This window comes from Microtus ochrogaster, linkage group LG2 (assembly GCF_000317375.1).
Source record: "Microtus ochrogaster isolate Prairie Vole_2 linkage group LG2, MicOch1.0, whole genome shotgun sequence".
NCBI classification, from domain to species: Eukaryota; Metazoa; Chordata; class Mammalia; order Rodentia; family Cricetidae; genus Microtus; species Microtus ochrogaster.
The window spans coordinates 51722073-51739138 of NC_022028.1; the positions used below are offsets into that span (position 1 = coordinate 51722073).

A 17066-nucleotide genomic window follows, 5' to 3' on the forward strand; every position below is an offset into this window, starting at 1 on the left:
CTCCCAGAGTAGTTTTTGTAGCATTAATTGGCCCATTGTTGGCTCATTTTAGTTTCTGGCTTAACTTGCAGGTTAGGTAAATAAATGATTGGGATGGGTGTGTATCATTGCCATTATTATAGATAGTTCCTTCGGATCGTCTTAGATTTTGATTCATATTATCCATGTGTTCTCTCTGCAAAGGTTTTGTTTAACCAGATTAGCTCATGTCACCCCTGGCCACTCCAGAGTCCTACAGCACTGAAGGAGAATGAGGGCCTCAAGTGAAAGCCTCAGCAGTTAAAACACTGGCTCCTCTCCACCTAGATTCAGTTCCCAGCACCCACATCTGGTCTGTAACTTCAGTTTTGTGGGACACGGCGCCATCTCCTGACCTCCTGGGATACCAGGCATGCATGTGATACACATACATACATCCAGGCAAAACACCCATACACATAAACAAAATGAAATTTGGAAACAGTAAGAGATTACTAAGTATGAAAGTTCATAGTGTGCTAGGTGCTCAGGCAGGAAGATAAGGGTGGGGGGTGCAGATAGGAGGCGCATTAATCGGGTGGTGGAGGTGCATTGAGACGATGGCCTGCAGAACAGCAGGGGACAGTGCTTTTGGAGTCCCAGGCTCAGGGACAGTAGTCCACAGGAACAGTGCTTGGGTCTTTTCCAGACCTGGCAAGTCTGCAGGGCATCTTGTTTGGTTTTCCTTACCCTGTACTAAAGATTGAGCCCAGGGCTTCTGCATACTAGGCACGTGCTGTACTACTGATGATGGTTTTTTTTTTGTTTTGTTTTGTTTTGTTTTGTTTTTTTCTTTCGAGACAGGGTTTCTCTGTGGCTTTGGAGCCTGTCCTGGAACTAGCTCTGTAGACCAGGCTGGTCTCGAACTCACAGAGATCCGCCTGCCTCTGCCTCCCGAGTGCTGGGATTAAAGGCGTGCGCCACCATCGCCCGGCTGATGATGGTTTTTTGAGTCAGGGTTTCTCTTCAACTTTGGTGCCTGTCCTGGAACTATCTCTTATAGACCAGGCTGGCCTCGAACTCAGGTCTGCCTCCTGAGTGCTGGGATTAAAAGCACCACCACCCCACCTGTACTACTGATTTTTATACTGGATTACGGATCCTTTTCTTTTTAAAGATTTTTTTTTTGTTTTTTGAGACATTGTAGCCTTGGCTGTCAATGTGAGGCAGAAACTCAGAGATGGGCCTGCCTCTTCCTCCCAGTGCTGGGATTGAAGGTGTGTGCCACCATCATCTGGCCATTGTTTTGCATTAAGAGCTGTTTATAAATGGTATGTCCTTTGTCATGTGGAATATTTGTATTTCTCACCTTCTTACAGGCTTTTTGGACTTGATGTGTTTTAACACGATTTTTTTCCATTTTTTTTTCCACTTTTCCTATTTTTTCCCCATTTTTTCCACTAATTCTTCTGAAATTTTTAGTGTTAATGTTAAAATTTAAGTTTGTGCTTTTAAAATTGCATCTCTAAAGATTTTTGCCAGAAATATTTTCTCCTTTAGCAGGTTTATATGTTTATTTTGCTCGCATGGGTGTTTCTACAGTGTGATTCGGGTTTGCCAACCCAGATTGTGCAAAAATCTAATCCCCAGATTTAGTTAAAATGTTAAAATAACTGTGGGGTGCTTGCAGATTCTCCTGTTAAAAACGAGGTAGAGGGAGGTGGATCTCTGAGTTTGAGGCCAGTCTGGTCTACAGAAGAGGGTAATAGGATAGCTGGGGATACATAGAGAAACCCTATCTCAAAACAAACAGGGGAAGCAAAAAAAGGTGATGAGCTAGGATCTAGATTTTGTAGAGGAGCTGGCAGGTTACCACCCACCTGCTTCCGATGCTGTGTTAAATGTGGGTGCTCCTGTCTGTAGATTACAAGGTTCAGAAGACACCAGTGCATGCCGGGCGAGCACTGACCTCTTCTGGTCCTCTTCCTTTCTTTCACTTTTGACTTTTGTGGCATTTCTTATTCTTGTTGTATCAAACTAATAGTCATGATTCCCTTTACCTCTGAATCACCTGGCCTGACAATCAGGTTGGTTGTGTTTTACTGTGTAACTCAAAAGGTTGTCCCTTTTGGTTTTATAATACAAGAGCCTCCGGTAAGAGTTTCTCCTCCTTTTTTGCCATTTATTTTATGTGTATGCGTGTTTTGCCTGTGTTGTATCTGTGTACCATGTGCAAACGATGCCCTTGGAGGCCTGAAGTCGGGACCAGATACCCTTGAACTGGAGTTACAGATGGTTGTGAACAACCATGTGGGTACAGGAAATCAAAACCAGGTCTTTTGCAAGAGCAGCCAGTGTTCTAACCACTGACCCATCTTTCCAGTTTCTAAGCTTGTAGCTTACTTTTTTTTTGAAACTTGAATGAAATCATTTCTTAACTTCAAAGCATAGCATCTCCAAATCAGCTCCCCTGTCTGAGTGTCAGTTTACTTAGTTTTGTGTTATTCAGAATAAAGTGCGGCGCTTCCTTACTTAAATGTCACGATGCTATTAGAACAGTGAGAGCATACTCCCTTCACCCCTCCGCTTCCTTCTGTAGCTCTTCTCAGCCTCCGTCCCGAGAACATGGGTTTCCTGGAGAGTAGGGCCTTGATGGGGCCCTGCAGTTTGCTGGTGGAACTCAGTGGCTTTAGATAGATGAGCTTCGGGCTGGAGAGATGGCTCAGAGGTTAAGAGCACTGCCTGCTCTTCCAAAGGTCCTGAGTTCAATTCCCAGCAACCACATGATGGCTCACAACCATCTGTAATAGGGTCTGGTGCCCTCTTCTGGCCTGCAGGCATAGACACAGACAGAATTTGTATACATAATAAATAAATAAATATTTTAAAAAAAAGATAGATGAGCTTCTTTGTTGCATTCATGGACGATATGTGCAGTGAAGACACACTCTTCTCCGCTCCTGGCTGCATTTCCAGCGTCCAGTACATGCCTGGTACACCTGTACACACACACTCCCTTTCCTGTTTTCCTACACACATTGCTAGAAGTTGTGTTCGAAAACTGCCTGAGTATGAGAATCTTGTTTTCTCCGAAATTCAGTGAGAGGGAATCATTTCTGCTTGCTTTTGTTTTGTTTTTTACAGGGGAGGCCACTGTGACAGAACTTTGTTTTAGTTTGTTTGTTTGTTGTATTTTGAAATGGCCTCATGTATCCCAGACTGGCCTTGAAAATTACATGTAACTGTCATGCTGTTTTTATACGGTGTTGGGGATGGAACCCAGCCGGGACTATGAACATGCTAAGTAAGCATGTTAGTGACACTGAGCTACATCCTCATCCCAACTAGAACTTCATAAAGTAGGACTTACCAAAGTCATGGAGTTGTGATACACCAGGACCTTATGCGGTGCTCCCCTCCTGCAGCTGCTCTGTAGCTGTGCATTTTAACAAACCCACTCTTTGTAGAGCCATTGTGACTGCTCAACTCCTTTCACACTCAGCCAGCTCTCCTTGGGAAACTGGTTGGGACAAAGGCCCAATGGATGAACTTGGATCAAAGAATGATAGGCCTTATACTTTGGAATGCAGAGGCAGGCAGGCTCTGAGTTTGAGATTATCCTGGTCTACATGGTGAGTTCCAGACCAGCGAGGTCTACCTAGTGAGACTCTGTTTTAATAAAAGTGGCAGAGCAGCTGAAGGGGAAGAAAAGTGCCTTGGATACAGGATGAAAATGTGAATGCTTAGAAAACAAGACTTAACCCATGATTAAGATTCAAACAGCATATGCCTTACATTCTCCATTTATTTAAGAGTTGACGCTCACCTGTATAGCCACAATATAATTAAAATGGCAAGTATTAATACAGTATTAATTCGTCTAAATCTTAACATTGCCTCTTGTCTACAAGCCCATTACAGAAAACAATGTTGGGGCTGGGGAGATGAATAACAGGTGGAGGTACTTGCTGTCTTGCGTGCTGGCCTGAGGTCAGTCCCCAGAGTTCACATGAAGGAAAGAATGCCTGAAAGTTGCCCTCTGACCTCCACACACCTGCCATGGATGTCCCCAATCACACTTGTGTATTGGCATACACAATAAAAAATGTTGCTCATTTTTTTCTACATTCTGATATGTGAAAATGGCATTTCTCTGATTGTAAGTGCCCATAATGTATCATATTCACTAGTTCTTGACATTTTGTTGTATTGTGCCTATATATGTATGTATGTGGACTGTGCCAGCACATGCACCCTTGAAATTACCAGAAGTTTCCTCAGGGGTCTGTGCAATCCACCTCCTTACCCTCGACTGTGACTGACATCAGGTTCTGTCAGTCAGTAGTGATGTTGGTAGCTTTTCTTGGTGGTTCCCTGTTTTGTATCTTCATGAGTAAAGCTGACTATGTGGTAACTTTTTTAAAGTATTAAAGGTCGTGGCATAGCACCTAAGAGCTTGAGCACGAGCCTGAGAATGGCCTTATCCTTTAAGGACCACAATTCCCTAACCACTCTGCAAGAATGGACAAGATTGAGAGCAAAGGCTTGAGTATCTGAGCAGGCACAGCCCTTGAGTATCTGAGCAGGCACAGCCCTTGAGTATCTGAGCAGGCACAGCCCTTGAGTATCTGAGCAGGCCAGCCCTTGAGTATACTCCCATACCCTACTTGAGTATCTGAGCAGGCACAGCCCTTGCGCATACTCCCATACCCCTACAGCATTCTTGTTTGCATCCAGAATTTAGGCATGATTCAAGCCTTAAATTTAGTCCTGTTTCTTTTTTCTTTTCTTTTTTTCGAGGCAGAGTATCTCTGTAGCTTTGGAGCATACTCCCTCTGTAGACCAGACTGGTCTCGAACTCACAGAGATCTGCTAGCCTCTGCCTCCCGAGATTAAAGGCATGTGCCACCACCATCTGGCTAGTCTAGTGTTTAAACTCTGACTAGCTACCCAAGTTCACTGCATGCTTTTCCTGCTCCAAATGGTGATTCCCTGGATCTCCAAAGGACTATTTCCATCAAGTTTCCATTGTCTCTCAGCCCTATCAGCAGGCCTGGAGGACAGAGACCTATTGGGTATAGGCCCCATTGCTTTGAAACAGTATCTCTGTAGTATGTGGTATTTCCAATTCAGATTGTCTTTAGCTTCTCCCATTGAGCATTTGAAGGCTTCCTCCGTCCTCTTAGTGGAACTTTTATTTATTCTGTTTCTCTCTATAGCACACAAGACAGTTTGAAGGTTAGACATCAATACCAGGTCTCCTGAGGCTTCTTGGTGTCTATAATCCTCAGGTTATAGTTTAAGTGTACAGTTGGAGTCCTATACCCAAGATTAATTCGACTAATATGTTCTTGACTTTTATTTTATCAACATATAGTTGGGCTTATTTTCCATATGCATTTAGTTTTAGGGTTTACATTTTAATTTTATTTAGCAACTAAAACATGAACATGTCTCAGTCTCTGTAATTTTTTTTTTTTTTTGAGTCTGTCCTGTATCTAGCTCTTGTAAACCAGGCTGGCTTGAACTCAGGTCCCCCTGCCTCTGCCTTCGCCTCCCAAGTGCTGTGATTAAAGGCGTGTACCACCAATGCCCAGCTCATAACTGGTATTTTTAGGAGATGCAGTCTCACAGCAAACTCGCTGTTCCTCTGGCTCTTACGTTTCCTCTTCCTCTTCTGCCACAGTCCCTGATTCTTAGATGTAGGAATTGTGTTGTAGACCACCTGGGGCTGGTCACCCTGTAATCATTAGTTCTCTGCAGCTTAACCGTTTATGGGTTTCTGTAATGGTCATCATCTGTTGCAAAGAGAAATTGCTTGGACAGAAGCTACATTTATTTGTTTTAGGTAACTATTTCGACTGTAGTTGGGAATTATGCAGGGTTACCAAGTCCTTTACCCTGCCTGTTCTCCACTGCTGAAAGTCGGCTGCTGTATTCACTCTGGTTGTTGTTTTGAGGTAATAAAGTAGAGTGGGTTTTTAAAAGAAAATATTTCATTGTGTGTGTGTGAACTGTGTGCCACAGTAGTTTATCTATGGAGGGCCAAGAACTAGGCTTCCTTATCACTACTTAGAAAGGCAGGAGGGTCTGGGGCTGGAGAGATGGCTCAGAGGCAATGAGATGGCTCATTGCCTGCTCTACCAAAGGTCCTGAGTTCAATTCCCAGCAACCACATGGTGGCTCACAACCATCTGTAGTGAGGTCTGGTGCCCTCTTCTGGCCTGCAGGCATACACACAGGCAGAATATTGTATACATAATAAATAAATAAATATTTAAGAAAAAAAAAAGAAAGGCAGGAGGGTCATGACTGAGACCTGTTCCAACAAGGAATGCCTTAAGCACTGTGTTGTTGCTTGTTGCAAGTAAGTGTGTATGTACCCAGATACTCTGTAGGAACAATTGACTTGTGATCCTTTTGGAGAAGAGAAGCTGAGGGCGGGGAAATTGCAGAGGACCCAGTTACAGTTTGTGTCATATAGCCATGCGTAACTCAGTTCCCAGACCTCGTCTGACCTCCCTGGATACCGGGCACACATGGTACATGTTGATACGTGCAGGCAAAATGGTCATACACAAATTACAATTTTAAAAATACATGTTTATAGCTGGGTGGTGGTGGCGCACGCCTTTAATCCCAGCACTCGGGAGGCAGAGGCAGGCGGATCTCTGTGAGTTCAAGGCCAGCCTGGTCTACAAGGGCTAGTTCCAGGACAGGATCCAAAAGCTACGGAGAAACCCTGTCTCAAAAATAAAAAAAAAAAATGTTTATTTGTTGTATTTTATATGTGGCTTTATGAGCCTCGGTGTCCATGTGTGTACCAGATGTGTGCAGTAATAGCACAGGTCAGAAGAGAGCAGCAGACCTCTAGAAAGGAGCTGCAGGCAGTTTTGAGCCACCGTGTGGGTGCTGGGAACTGGGGCTGGACTCTGAACTGAAAGTGCTTAACTGCTGAGCCATCTCTCTGGCCCCGGCGTGACGACTTTGAAAGCTTAGCACTGCCAGTGTTTGCTTTTGACAATGTCAAGGTTTGTTAGGGCTTTCATTGATGTACTAAATTTTTATTATATGCGTTGGGTTCTTAAAGATGGGAGATACTGTTGATTTGAACATAAACATTGTAAATAGGTAAGAGTTTAAAAGTACAGTTTTTCAGCTTTCCTTCCTCGTTCTTGGAAAAGCTCTCTCCAGTGTCTAGTGATTGTGAGCTTGAAAGGTGTACTGTGTCCTCATCCCTGCCCCATGCGAGGAGGGCCTCTTCCACCGAGCTGTAACTGTTCAGCATACAAGTCTCTTTGTGCCCATCAGACGTCATTGGGTTCTCTAATTTTGAGATTTTATCATTTTATTATTTGTCATTTTATCTTTCTTTGAGGATCTAATGATCTGGAGACTCTAATACTAAATAAATGTGTCTTGTTTCCTCTGTTTCTCTTCCTGCTTTGGTTTTGTCTTTTTTTTAAATTAATTTATTTCTATTTAAGTGCATTGGTGTTTTGTAACTGGACTTACAAACAGGTGCTGGAAATTGAACCTGGGTCCTCTGGAAGAGCAACAGTGCTCTTAACCACTGAGCCATCTCTCTAGCACCTTGGTTTTGTCTTTGAGAAAAGCTTTTCATAATTGGGTAGTGTTCTTTGGTGTCCTGTGCAAGTATTATTAAAAATCCTGAGTGGTTTCAGAATATAGGGCAGAGCCAGAGTTCCTAGAAATGGAAACAGGAGGAGGCGGGCCATCATGGCAGCAGCGAAGGCGCCTGTGAGGCAGAGTGAGCAGAGCAGTGTGGGGCCCACGAAGCTAGAGAGTGGGATTGGAGCGGGCTAGGAAGAACCACTTCTGAGAGGACCGAGTCCTCACGCGAGCCATTTTCCTGTTAGTCAAGCGTGATGCTAAAATACGGGTTTCAGACATGACTGAGGAGTGCGGGTAAAACGAGGGAGTGGAGGGAGCAGACAGGCAGGGTGTGCACGCTGACCCTGGGCAGGTTTAGCATGGAACTTGAAGGTTGACAATAGGAATTTTTTTCCTTATAAACGATCCACTCTGAACATGGAGGCCTTCAGAGTAAGATTCCGTCTCTTATATGTGTGTGTGTGTGTGGGGGGCAACTTGGACTTGACATTGCTGTGTGATTTTACATTGAGTCTTGAATCATTTCGTTTGTAAAAAATGATTTATTTTTATTTTACGTGAATTGCTGTTTCGCCTGTGTGCGGGTGTCAGATCCCCTGGAACTAGAGTTACACATAGTTGTGAGCTGACATGTGGGTACTGGGTATTGAACCTGGGTCCTCCGGGCTTACAGAGCCATCTTTCCAGCCCTGAATCTTGAGTTCTTTAACCAACAGTGGAACTTTGCTCAATTTTGTAAGTCAAAGCCTTCCGTGGGAGATGTTTTGGTCATTTGGAAATAATTTTGGTCATTTCCATGGTACTTGTAGGACTCAAAATTCTACTCTTTTTAGGTCTGCTTTTCTGAACTGATCTTTCACTAATTTTTAAAAATTACAATTTTAGTTACTGTTATCTGAGTTGTAGGAGGTAGCAATGTGTGGTATCCACTTTATTCTGGATTCTTTTTTTTTTTTTTTTGATTTAATAAAGTTTTATTTTTCCAAAAGTACAGCTGATTGAACCTGTTCATGCATCTTCACCAGCAGCTGGGGCATCTCCACCCTTTGTGTTTCTGGTGTAAATTACTTGGGCTCTGTGCTTTGAAACCAGCTTGATAAGCCCTTTACTAAGGAGCTCCTGAAGAGCTGCCCTGGCCAAGGAACCGCGAATCTTCAGTCTCTCAGAGACCACGGCTGGAGTAATAAGTTTATAGTTGGGCACTTCCTTACAGAGTTTGTCGTATGTAGCCTTGTCAAACAGGACTAGATTGTTGAGCTTGTCCCGAACTTTGCCTTTGGACCACTTCTTCTTTTTGGCCTTGCCACCGGACTTATTTACTGGGTCTTTGTCTTTTTTGGCCGACTTTCCGGCATCTTTCTTCTTCTTGTCATCCTTGGGCGGCATGATGAAGTTCGGAGAGTGGCGACGACCACTGCAGCCTCCCTAAGATGTCGGGGGAAAAAAAAGCTATTCTGGATTCTTGTGTGCGAAACCACAGACAGCCCTGGAACTGTCTGTAGACCAGGCTGGCCCCAAACTCAGAGATCCACCTGCCTCTTCCTCTGAGTACTGAGATTAAAGGCGTGCGCAGCCACCATCCAGCATTTAAATCTTTTTTTTTTTTTTGAGATTTATTTATTATGCATGTAGTGTTCTATCTTGTGTGAATGTCTGCCCGCCAGAAGAGGGTGCCAGATCTCATGGATGGTTGTGAGCCACCATGTTACTGTTGGGAATTGAACGCAGGACCTCAAGAGGAGCAGCCAGTGCTCTTAACCTCTGAGCCATCTCTCCCGCCCCTATAAGTTATTACAGTTTACTTCTTCCAGTTATGCCAACAAGTTTAGAGTTGCTTGTTGTCTAGCCTGACCTGAGTTTAATCCCTGCATCCGTATGCCTACCGCTGCTGTTGTCTTTTGACACACATAGAAATGTGTGTGAATGCCTGAGCCCTTCTGTACAAAGTAAATGTAAAATTTAAAAAGTGAGTCAGTTCATTACTTGAAAGACATTTTTCACTAACAATGAACATTGATGAGTTTTATATCTATGTGCCCTGGAGGACAGAAACATACCAGGAAGTATGTTTGGACTGACCATCAGAACCTGAATTACTAGTGATGTCCACCAGGGCATTTGTGTCTCAATGCCATGTGAGTGGTTTTGTAGTAAGCTTTATTTCCTGTTAGCATCTTTTAAGGGGGAAAAAAAGAAACCCCAGTGTAATCAAAACAGTTTATTGAGCAGCAAGCAAGTAAATATTTTTTAAAAGATATTTACTTTTTTTCCTGCAGCTATTAAAAGTAATGCTAAGTTGGTATAGTATTTTAATATAGTTGTTAAAGGCGCTCAGGATACTGGCACAGGAAGATGGCTTGACCCCAGAAGTTTGAAGCCAGCCTAGGCAGTACAGTGAGACTCCCAGCAAAAGGACAGTGTTTTTCTTGCTGTCTGGCTGGAAGCCTTCTGTAGCAAGCAGCTGGAGGTGTAAGGTCCTGTACACAGGGAAACGTGGTCTCTTCTCTAGCCCATCAGATAAGTCACACATTTTGAACCTTTTGGAACATGATCTGCTGTGTGACACTAAGTTACGTAGAGTAAGGGGCATCACAGCACAGAGTCAGTACATTTCTGTTTCGTGTATTTTTGCAAAGACAGAAAGTTTTGACTCTTTTCTAGTATAACTTTAGAAAATAATTCTCATAAAATATTCAAAAGACAAAATATTTTTCTGTTCAGTAGTGTAGTTCAGAAGCAAGCTAAATAGAATGCCAAAATAAGTAGTGTTCTATCTAAGGGAAACCCAGTGGTGACCCGGGAGACAACATAGAAATGGGCAAAGAAAAGCAGGAAACAAATTTGTTTCTGGAGTGTGTAAAATATTTATAGGTAAAAAAAAGCCACAGAGTGAGGCCGCCTTTGATATGGGGTGGGGTGGGGTGGGTGGTGAGGCCTCTTAAGGTCCTCTCTGCTGTCTAATAGGATTTTTTTTTCTTTTTTGGTTTTTCAAGACAGGGTTTCTCTGTATAGCCCTAGCTGTCCTGGAGCTAGCTCTTTTTTTTTTTTGTTTTTGTTTTTCGAGACAGGGTTTCTCTGTGGTTTTGGAGCCTGTCCTGGAACTAGCTCTTGTAGACCAGGCTGGTCTCGAACTCACAGAGATCCGCCTGCCTCTGCCTCCCGGGTGCTGGGATTAAAGGCGTGCGCCACCACCGCCCGGCTGGAGCTAGCTCTTGTAGATCAGGCTGGCTGCGTACTCACAGAATTCCCCTGCCTCCTGAGTGCTGGGATTAAAGGTGTGTGCCATTACTGCCCGACTTCGGAGTTAACGTGTTATGTCATTTCTCAGGCCTGAAACTCAGCACCGAGGCTCTGCACCCCACTCCGAGAGCGACATCCCCGAGCAGGAAGAGGAGATCCTGGGGTCTGACGATGATGAGCAGGAGGACCCCAATGACTACTGTAAAGGTGTGCGTGTACGGTGTTGGGCTGTGCTCCTCGTGGTGCCTGCTTGTCACTGTCAGTGCAGTTCTGATGCTGCCTGCTTGCTCTGTCTGTCTTTGAAAGATGCAGAAAATAGTGTTGGCTCTTAGTTTCATATGTAATTTAAATAATTACTTTTATGTGCATTAAAGTTCTGCCTGCATTTGGGTTGTGAATGCCATATCTCCTGGAACTGGAGTTGCAGACAGTTGTGAGCTTCCACGTGGGTGTTGGGAATTGAATCCAGGTCTTCTGGAAGGATAGCCTGCGTTCTTTAACTGCTAAGCCATCTCTCCATCCCCTGGTTATGTTAAGTTTTTAAACTTGTTGGCAGTGCTAGGGTCACACTAGGGCCAGAATTAATAGTCAGGTGCCCCCTGCACTCAGCCCTTTTAAAAATTTTCCAGGCCAGGCAGTGGTGGTGCACTCTCTTAATCCTAGCATTTGAGAAGCAGAGACAGGCAGATCTCTTCTGTGAGTTCAAGGCCAGCCTGTTTTACAGAGGAAGTTCCAGGACAGCCAGAGCTATGTAGAGAGATCCTCTCTCTAAAAGATGGATGGATGGATGGATGGATGGATGGATGGATGATAGATAGATAGATAGATAGATAGATAGATAGATAGATAGATAGATAGATAGATGATAGATAGACAGACAGATTGATTTAGAAAAGGAGAACTCTTCCTCTGAGAGTGACAGTCCATGCTTCCCTCTGATGGTTTCAGAGAGTGGCACGCCAGTACTAGAGCTGGCCTGTGTGTGCTGTGATTGTAGGTGTACACCCCTGCACTGTGCTGGCATATAGAGTTTTGAAAAATACCATGATGTAATCCTTTTTCTCGTGGTGATGGTGGCTGAGTGTAGCTGGGCAATCAGATCCAGCTGTGCTCTTATTCCTGGTGCAGCTTCCTAGGATCCTTAGAGTAGACGCAGTAGAGGATCTGCTTTGCCGGCTGCGAGAGCTTAGACCTTTTCCCAACAAGCAAAGAGGTGTTGACACGTGCATCTAAGGCATCTTTTCTGTTTTCTTTTTTTGGTTTTTTTTCGAGACAGGGTTTCTCTGTAGCTTTGGAGCCTGTCCTGGAACTAGCTCTTGTAGACCAGGCTGGCCTCGAACTCTCAGAGATCCGCCTGCCTCTGCTTCCCGAGTGCTGGGATTAAAGGCGTGCGCCATCACTGCCCAGCTGTTTCCTTCCTTCCTTCCTTCCTTCCTTCCTTCCTTCCTTCCTTCCTTCCTTCCTTTCTGTTTTGTTTATTCTGTTTTAGGGAGTTTTGGCAGGGGGTGGAGCTGGGTCTCATTGTGTGGCTGGCCTGGAACTCACCATGTTGGCCTATATTTAGAAGGACAGATCTTACTGTTTTCTGGTTTGTTTGTGTGTGGGTGTTTTCAGTTAAATTAATAGTGGTGATTGGAACTCACTTTGTAGACCAGTCTGTCCTCAAACTCACAGAGATCCGTCTATCTCTGCTTCCCAAGTGCTGGGATTAAAGGTGTATGAATGCCACCACTGCTTGACTTACTCTTTCTTTTAAAAATTTTTGAGGTGACCAGTATAGTAGATTGGTTTGTTTTATAGTAGAGCTTTGGGCTTTTGAGGGACCAGCAGTATGTAGACTGTGAGCACAGGCTGAGGTAATGCAGATCATCAGGGTCAGTTTCCTCACAGCGAGATGAGTGACACTGGTGGTGAGTGACACTGGTGGGTCATGGTAGACTTGAGTAAATGGTGCGTGGTGCTGACAGGATGCACGGTATGAGGGTTCCTCTGCTAACCCCCCCCCCTTTCTTTCAGGAGGTTATCACCTTGTGAAAATTGGAGATCTGTTTAACGGGAGATACCATGTGATCCGGAAGCTGGGCTGGGGACACTTTTCAACAGTGTGGTTATCATGGGATATTCTGTAAGTTTGCGTGACTCTGGGAAGGATTGAGATAAACCTCACGTTTTGACTGACATCCCAGAGGTGATCTAGGTCTGTCTGTAGGTTGTGTCCCTTTTTTATAGATGAATAATTAACATCCATATGCTGATTACACATAGTGGGTTTCATTGTGGCACAGGTTGCTACAGAAGCACAGTGGGCTTGTCAGTGGCCAGCCCTCTGCCTTCCCATTATGAAGAGTGAGTCAGGCACACTGCCTCTCCATCCCAGGGCCGAGAGACTGACTAAATGTGCGAGCAAAGCGGGTGGCACTGCCAGATTCAAGGCTGCACGCATAGTTAATGCTGTATATAATAGAAATCCATCGTTGTCTTCTGGAGTAGAGTTAAAAATCCAGGTAATTAGGCCAACCAGTGCAAAATTATTTTACTCTAACGTCTTAACTGTGATGAAGGATTTTAGCTGTCTGCATAATCAGAAGGTGGACGTTAACTAGAGAAGATGTTCAGTGTCTGAGATTACCTGGCATGCCTTCTATTAGCTCAATCTGACCAGTTTGTGCCACTCCTAGGTGCACGAAAATCTTCATTTTATCAGTCACCACTAAATCTTAGCTCTAAAGATAAAAGATGGTTTAGTCTGAATTGTTTTCATTGTTCTTTTTCTTTTTTTTAGGGGAAAGAAGTTTGTGGCAATGAAAGTAGTTAAAAGTGCCGAACATTACACAGAAACAGCACTAGATGAAATCCGACTGCTGAAATCAGTAAGTCTGAGGTCACCGTGTGGCATGGAGTCTGTGCCTGGTCTCAGCATCACATAGACAAGGGCTACTGCAAACTCAGTGCTCCTTGGAGGAAGATGAAGGGTTTGTTCCCTGCGTGTTGTAGGGATCGATAGATTCCATGGTTAGTTTCGTCTTACAAGCATTACCCCATCGTTTCCAGTAAGCAGAACTTTATACACAGCCCTGCCATGAGTGGCTTTCATACCCCTGGTCAAAAGGAAAAGTTACTAAGTTTGTAATGCCTACTGGATATCATAAAGACATGGCTGCCTGATGTGGTGCGTGCCTTTAGACCCAGCGTGTGGGAGGCAGAGACATGCCAATGTCTGAGTTCACAGCCAGCTGAGGATGCATAGTAAGACTGTCAAAAGAGACACTGCCTAGAGCAGTGGTCTCAGCCTGCTGACACTGCCATCCTTTAGTACAGTTCCTCATGCTGTGGTGACCCCGACATACAGCTGTCATTGTGCTACTATTAGGGATCATAATGCAAATACTGTTAGAGATAGAAGTTTGACAAAGGGGCCACGACCCACAGCTCAGTAACCCCTGACCGACCCAGAACAAATACAGTATCTTTGATACTTTGATATTTGGGTTTATACCTGGAAACACACGTTTATCTTACCGGAAGCCTTTCTTGTCCTTTTTTATGGTGAACTGGGGTAACAGCAGTGTGTAGTGAGGCTCGGCCAGCCTTCTCCTCCTTGTTGACTGACCACTGTATTGCTTCACTTGTGCTAATAAGGCTTCTTTCCAATCCAGGTTCGCAATTCAGACCCGAACGATCCAAATGGAGAAATGGTTGTTCAACTACTAGATGACTTTAAAATATCAGGTGTTAATGGAACACGTATCCTTTAAGAACTCGATTTGTTTTTTCTTTCTTTTCAATTTTATTATCTTTTAAACTATGTGTACAGGTGTGTTGCCTGTATGTATGTATATGCACCACATGTGTTCAGTGCCTGCAGAGATCAGAAGGAGGGTATCAGATAACCTGGAACTTGAGTTCCAGACAGTTGTAAGTTGCCATGTGGGTGACGGACATTGAACCCAGGTCCTCTGCAAGAGCTTCAAGTGCTCCTAATCACTGAGCCACCTCTCTAGCCCTCAGTTTTTATTTTTGAAATATATTTATTATGTATACAGTGCTCTGCCTGTATGTCTGCTTGCAGGCCAGAAGAGGGCACCAGGTCTCATTACAGATGGATATGCGCCACCATGTGGTTGCTTGGAATTGAACTTGTGGTCTCTGGAAGAGCAGCCAGTGCTCTTACCCTCTGAGGCATCTCTCCAGCCAGCCCTCAGTTTATTTATCTTTAATCCCCAGTACCCTGTGGTGGAAAGAACTGACTCCCCTGAGGTCTCTTCTGACTTCATGTATGTTTGTGTCGGAAAATATGCTCAGAAGTCAGTCCTTTTTCCTGTGTGTGTGTGTATACCAGAAATAACATTCAAAAGTTGGTTCTCTTTCAAGCATGAGTTCTGGGGATGGAACTCAAGATAATCAGGCTAATTGATCATGAAATAATTCATTACCAAAGAAAGATGCTAGCTGTATGCACTCAGCATCTGTGCTTAAGGTAAACAATAACATCCTTTTCTTTATTGTGGGCATCAAGGCACACATGGGGTATGTCTATTTGTTCTGCGTCTTCTTTAGAATATTACTCATTCCCCTTTGCAAAGAACATCAAGATATAAAAATGGTAAGTAGCTTTGTGGCTTAAGGGAAGTACTTTTTAAGAATAAATAAAAGACAAGGACTTACCATGTAGCCCAGGCTGACTTTGATCTCACTATGTAGTCCAGGCTAGTCTCAAATGAAAATTCTTCTGCTTCTGCCTCCCAAGGGTTAGGGGTCACAGACTATTATGCCTGGCCATCTTGTAAATTTTTTTCATGAAAAATATTCTTATGTATTTCAACAGGCCTTAGTAGTAAAGAGAGTGTGAACTGTTGTGTCTGTTATGTTTAGAACTTAAATGGGGGCTGGAGAAGGGCCAGGGGCTAAGAACTCTTTTTATTGTTCTCCAGGAAGATCAGGTTCAATCCCTAGCACCCACGTGGCAGCTCACTAACATCTGTAACTTCAGCTCTAGGGTATCTGATAGCCTCTTCTGGTCTCTTGGGCAGTGTAGCCATGTGGAACAAACATACATAGATACAGTCTCACACACACACTTAGGGAGAACAACATACATAAAGTAAGATAAATACTTAAAATTTAAATGGAGCGATTACATCCTATAATAAGTGGCTCAACATGTCTTAAGTTTAGATTTATGGGTAGCTAGCTACACGGGATGTGCGATGAGCCACAGCCAGCTGTGCTCACAGTGGGAGTAACTACTGAGATAAAAGTCTGAAACTGCTCTCTCAGCAGTTGTCACTGGGCCCTCCATATCTGTGCCCTGCCCCCCAATGCGTGTGAGTGTTCCACTTACTTGTATGGAGACCAGAAGAGGGTTAGAAAGGGCTATTAACCACTTTGAGGGAGCTAGGAATCAATCCCAGTCCTTGAAAAACAGCCAGTGCTCTTAACTATTGAGCCATCTCTCCAGCCACCTCAGGCCTGTTTTGTTGGTTTGCATTTCTTCCTTCGAGACAGGGTTTCTCTTTGTACCTCTGGCTGTCCTGGAACTCGCTTTGTAGACCAGACTGGCCTAAACCCACAGAGATCCACCTGCCTCTGACTCCCCGAGTGCTGGGATTAAAGGTGTGAGCCACCACCGCCCAGCTTCAGGCCTATTTCTTAATCTCAAGCAATATCATAGCAGCGTGCACCCCACATATAGCTGTCTATACAAAATTGCTGTTACTTAATGTCATAGTAGCATGTACCCCACATATACCTATCTACCTGAAATTAGCAGGTAGCTGTTACTGGTATCGTGCTGCCCACAGAACTCAACCTAGTAACTTTTAAGTTTCATTATTGTACATGCAAACATGTCAATATCATGACAAACTGGCGGTCAGAAGAGAACTCGGAGTCAGTTCTTTCTGGAACTGAGGATTGAACTCATCATGAAGCTTTAGTGGCAAGTATCTCTACAGCCCTAAGCCAGTGAGCCATTTGGAAGGTCCAAAGTAAAATTGGGGGGTCGGTTGGAGGTGGTAGTGTCATGACAAGGTTTCGCTGTGTAGCCCTGGCTATCCTGAAATTCTCTTTGTAAACCAGGCTGGCCTTGAAATCACAGAGAACTGCCTGCCTCTGCCTTCTGAGTGCTGGAACTAAAGGTTTCCACCACCCTGGCTCCAAAGTAATATTTTTAGTACACAATTCAAACTCCCTTAACTTGACACAATTAAAACTTTCTTTTTTTTAAAAAAAAA

At 44.0% G+C, this 17066-nt stretch overlaps 2 protein-coding genes across 2 annotated transcripts in view; one reads left to right on the plus strand and one right to left on the minus strand.

The window, feature by feature from the left end:
- Nucleotides 1–17066, plus strand: part of Srpk1 (SRSF protein kinase 1) — a 41564-nt gene that overhangs the window by 6375 nt on the left and 18123 nt on the right. The window contains exons 3-6 of the mRNA XM_005360348.2: nt 10922–11040; nt 12850–12958; nt 13616–13703; nt 14490–14577. Coding sequence (XP_005360405.1) covers nt 10922–11040; nt 12850–12958; nt 13616–13703; nt 14490–14577 — 404 coding nt within the window. The remainder of the gene's footprint in view (nt 1–10921; nt 11041–12849; nt 12959–13615; nt 13704–14489; nt 14578–17066) is intronic.
- Nucleotides 8538–9044, minus strand: LOC101998709 (40S ribosomal protein S25). Its single transcript, XM_005360347.2, has one exon. It carries the CDS (start codon nt 8977–8979, stop codon nt 8602–8604), a length of 378 nt encoding a protein of 125 aa, XP_005360404.1. The 5' UTR covers nt 8980–9044; the 3' UTR covers nt 8538–8601.

Coding starts and splice junctions, on each gene's coding strand:
- LOC101998709 (XM_005360347.2), bottom strand. CDS start 8,979: ATGCCGCCCAAGGATGACAAGAAGAAGAAAGATGCCGGAAAGTCGGCC.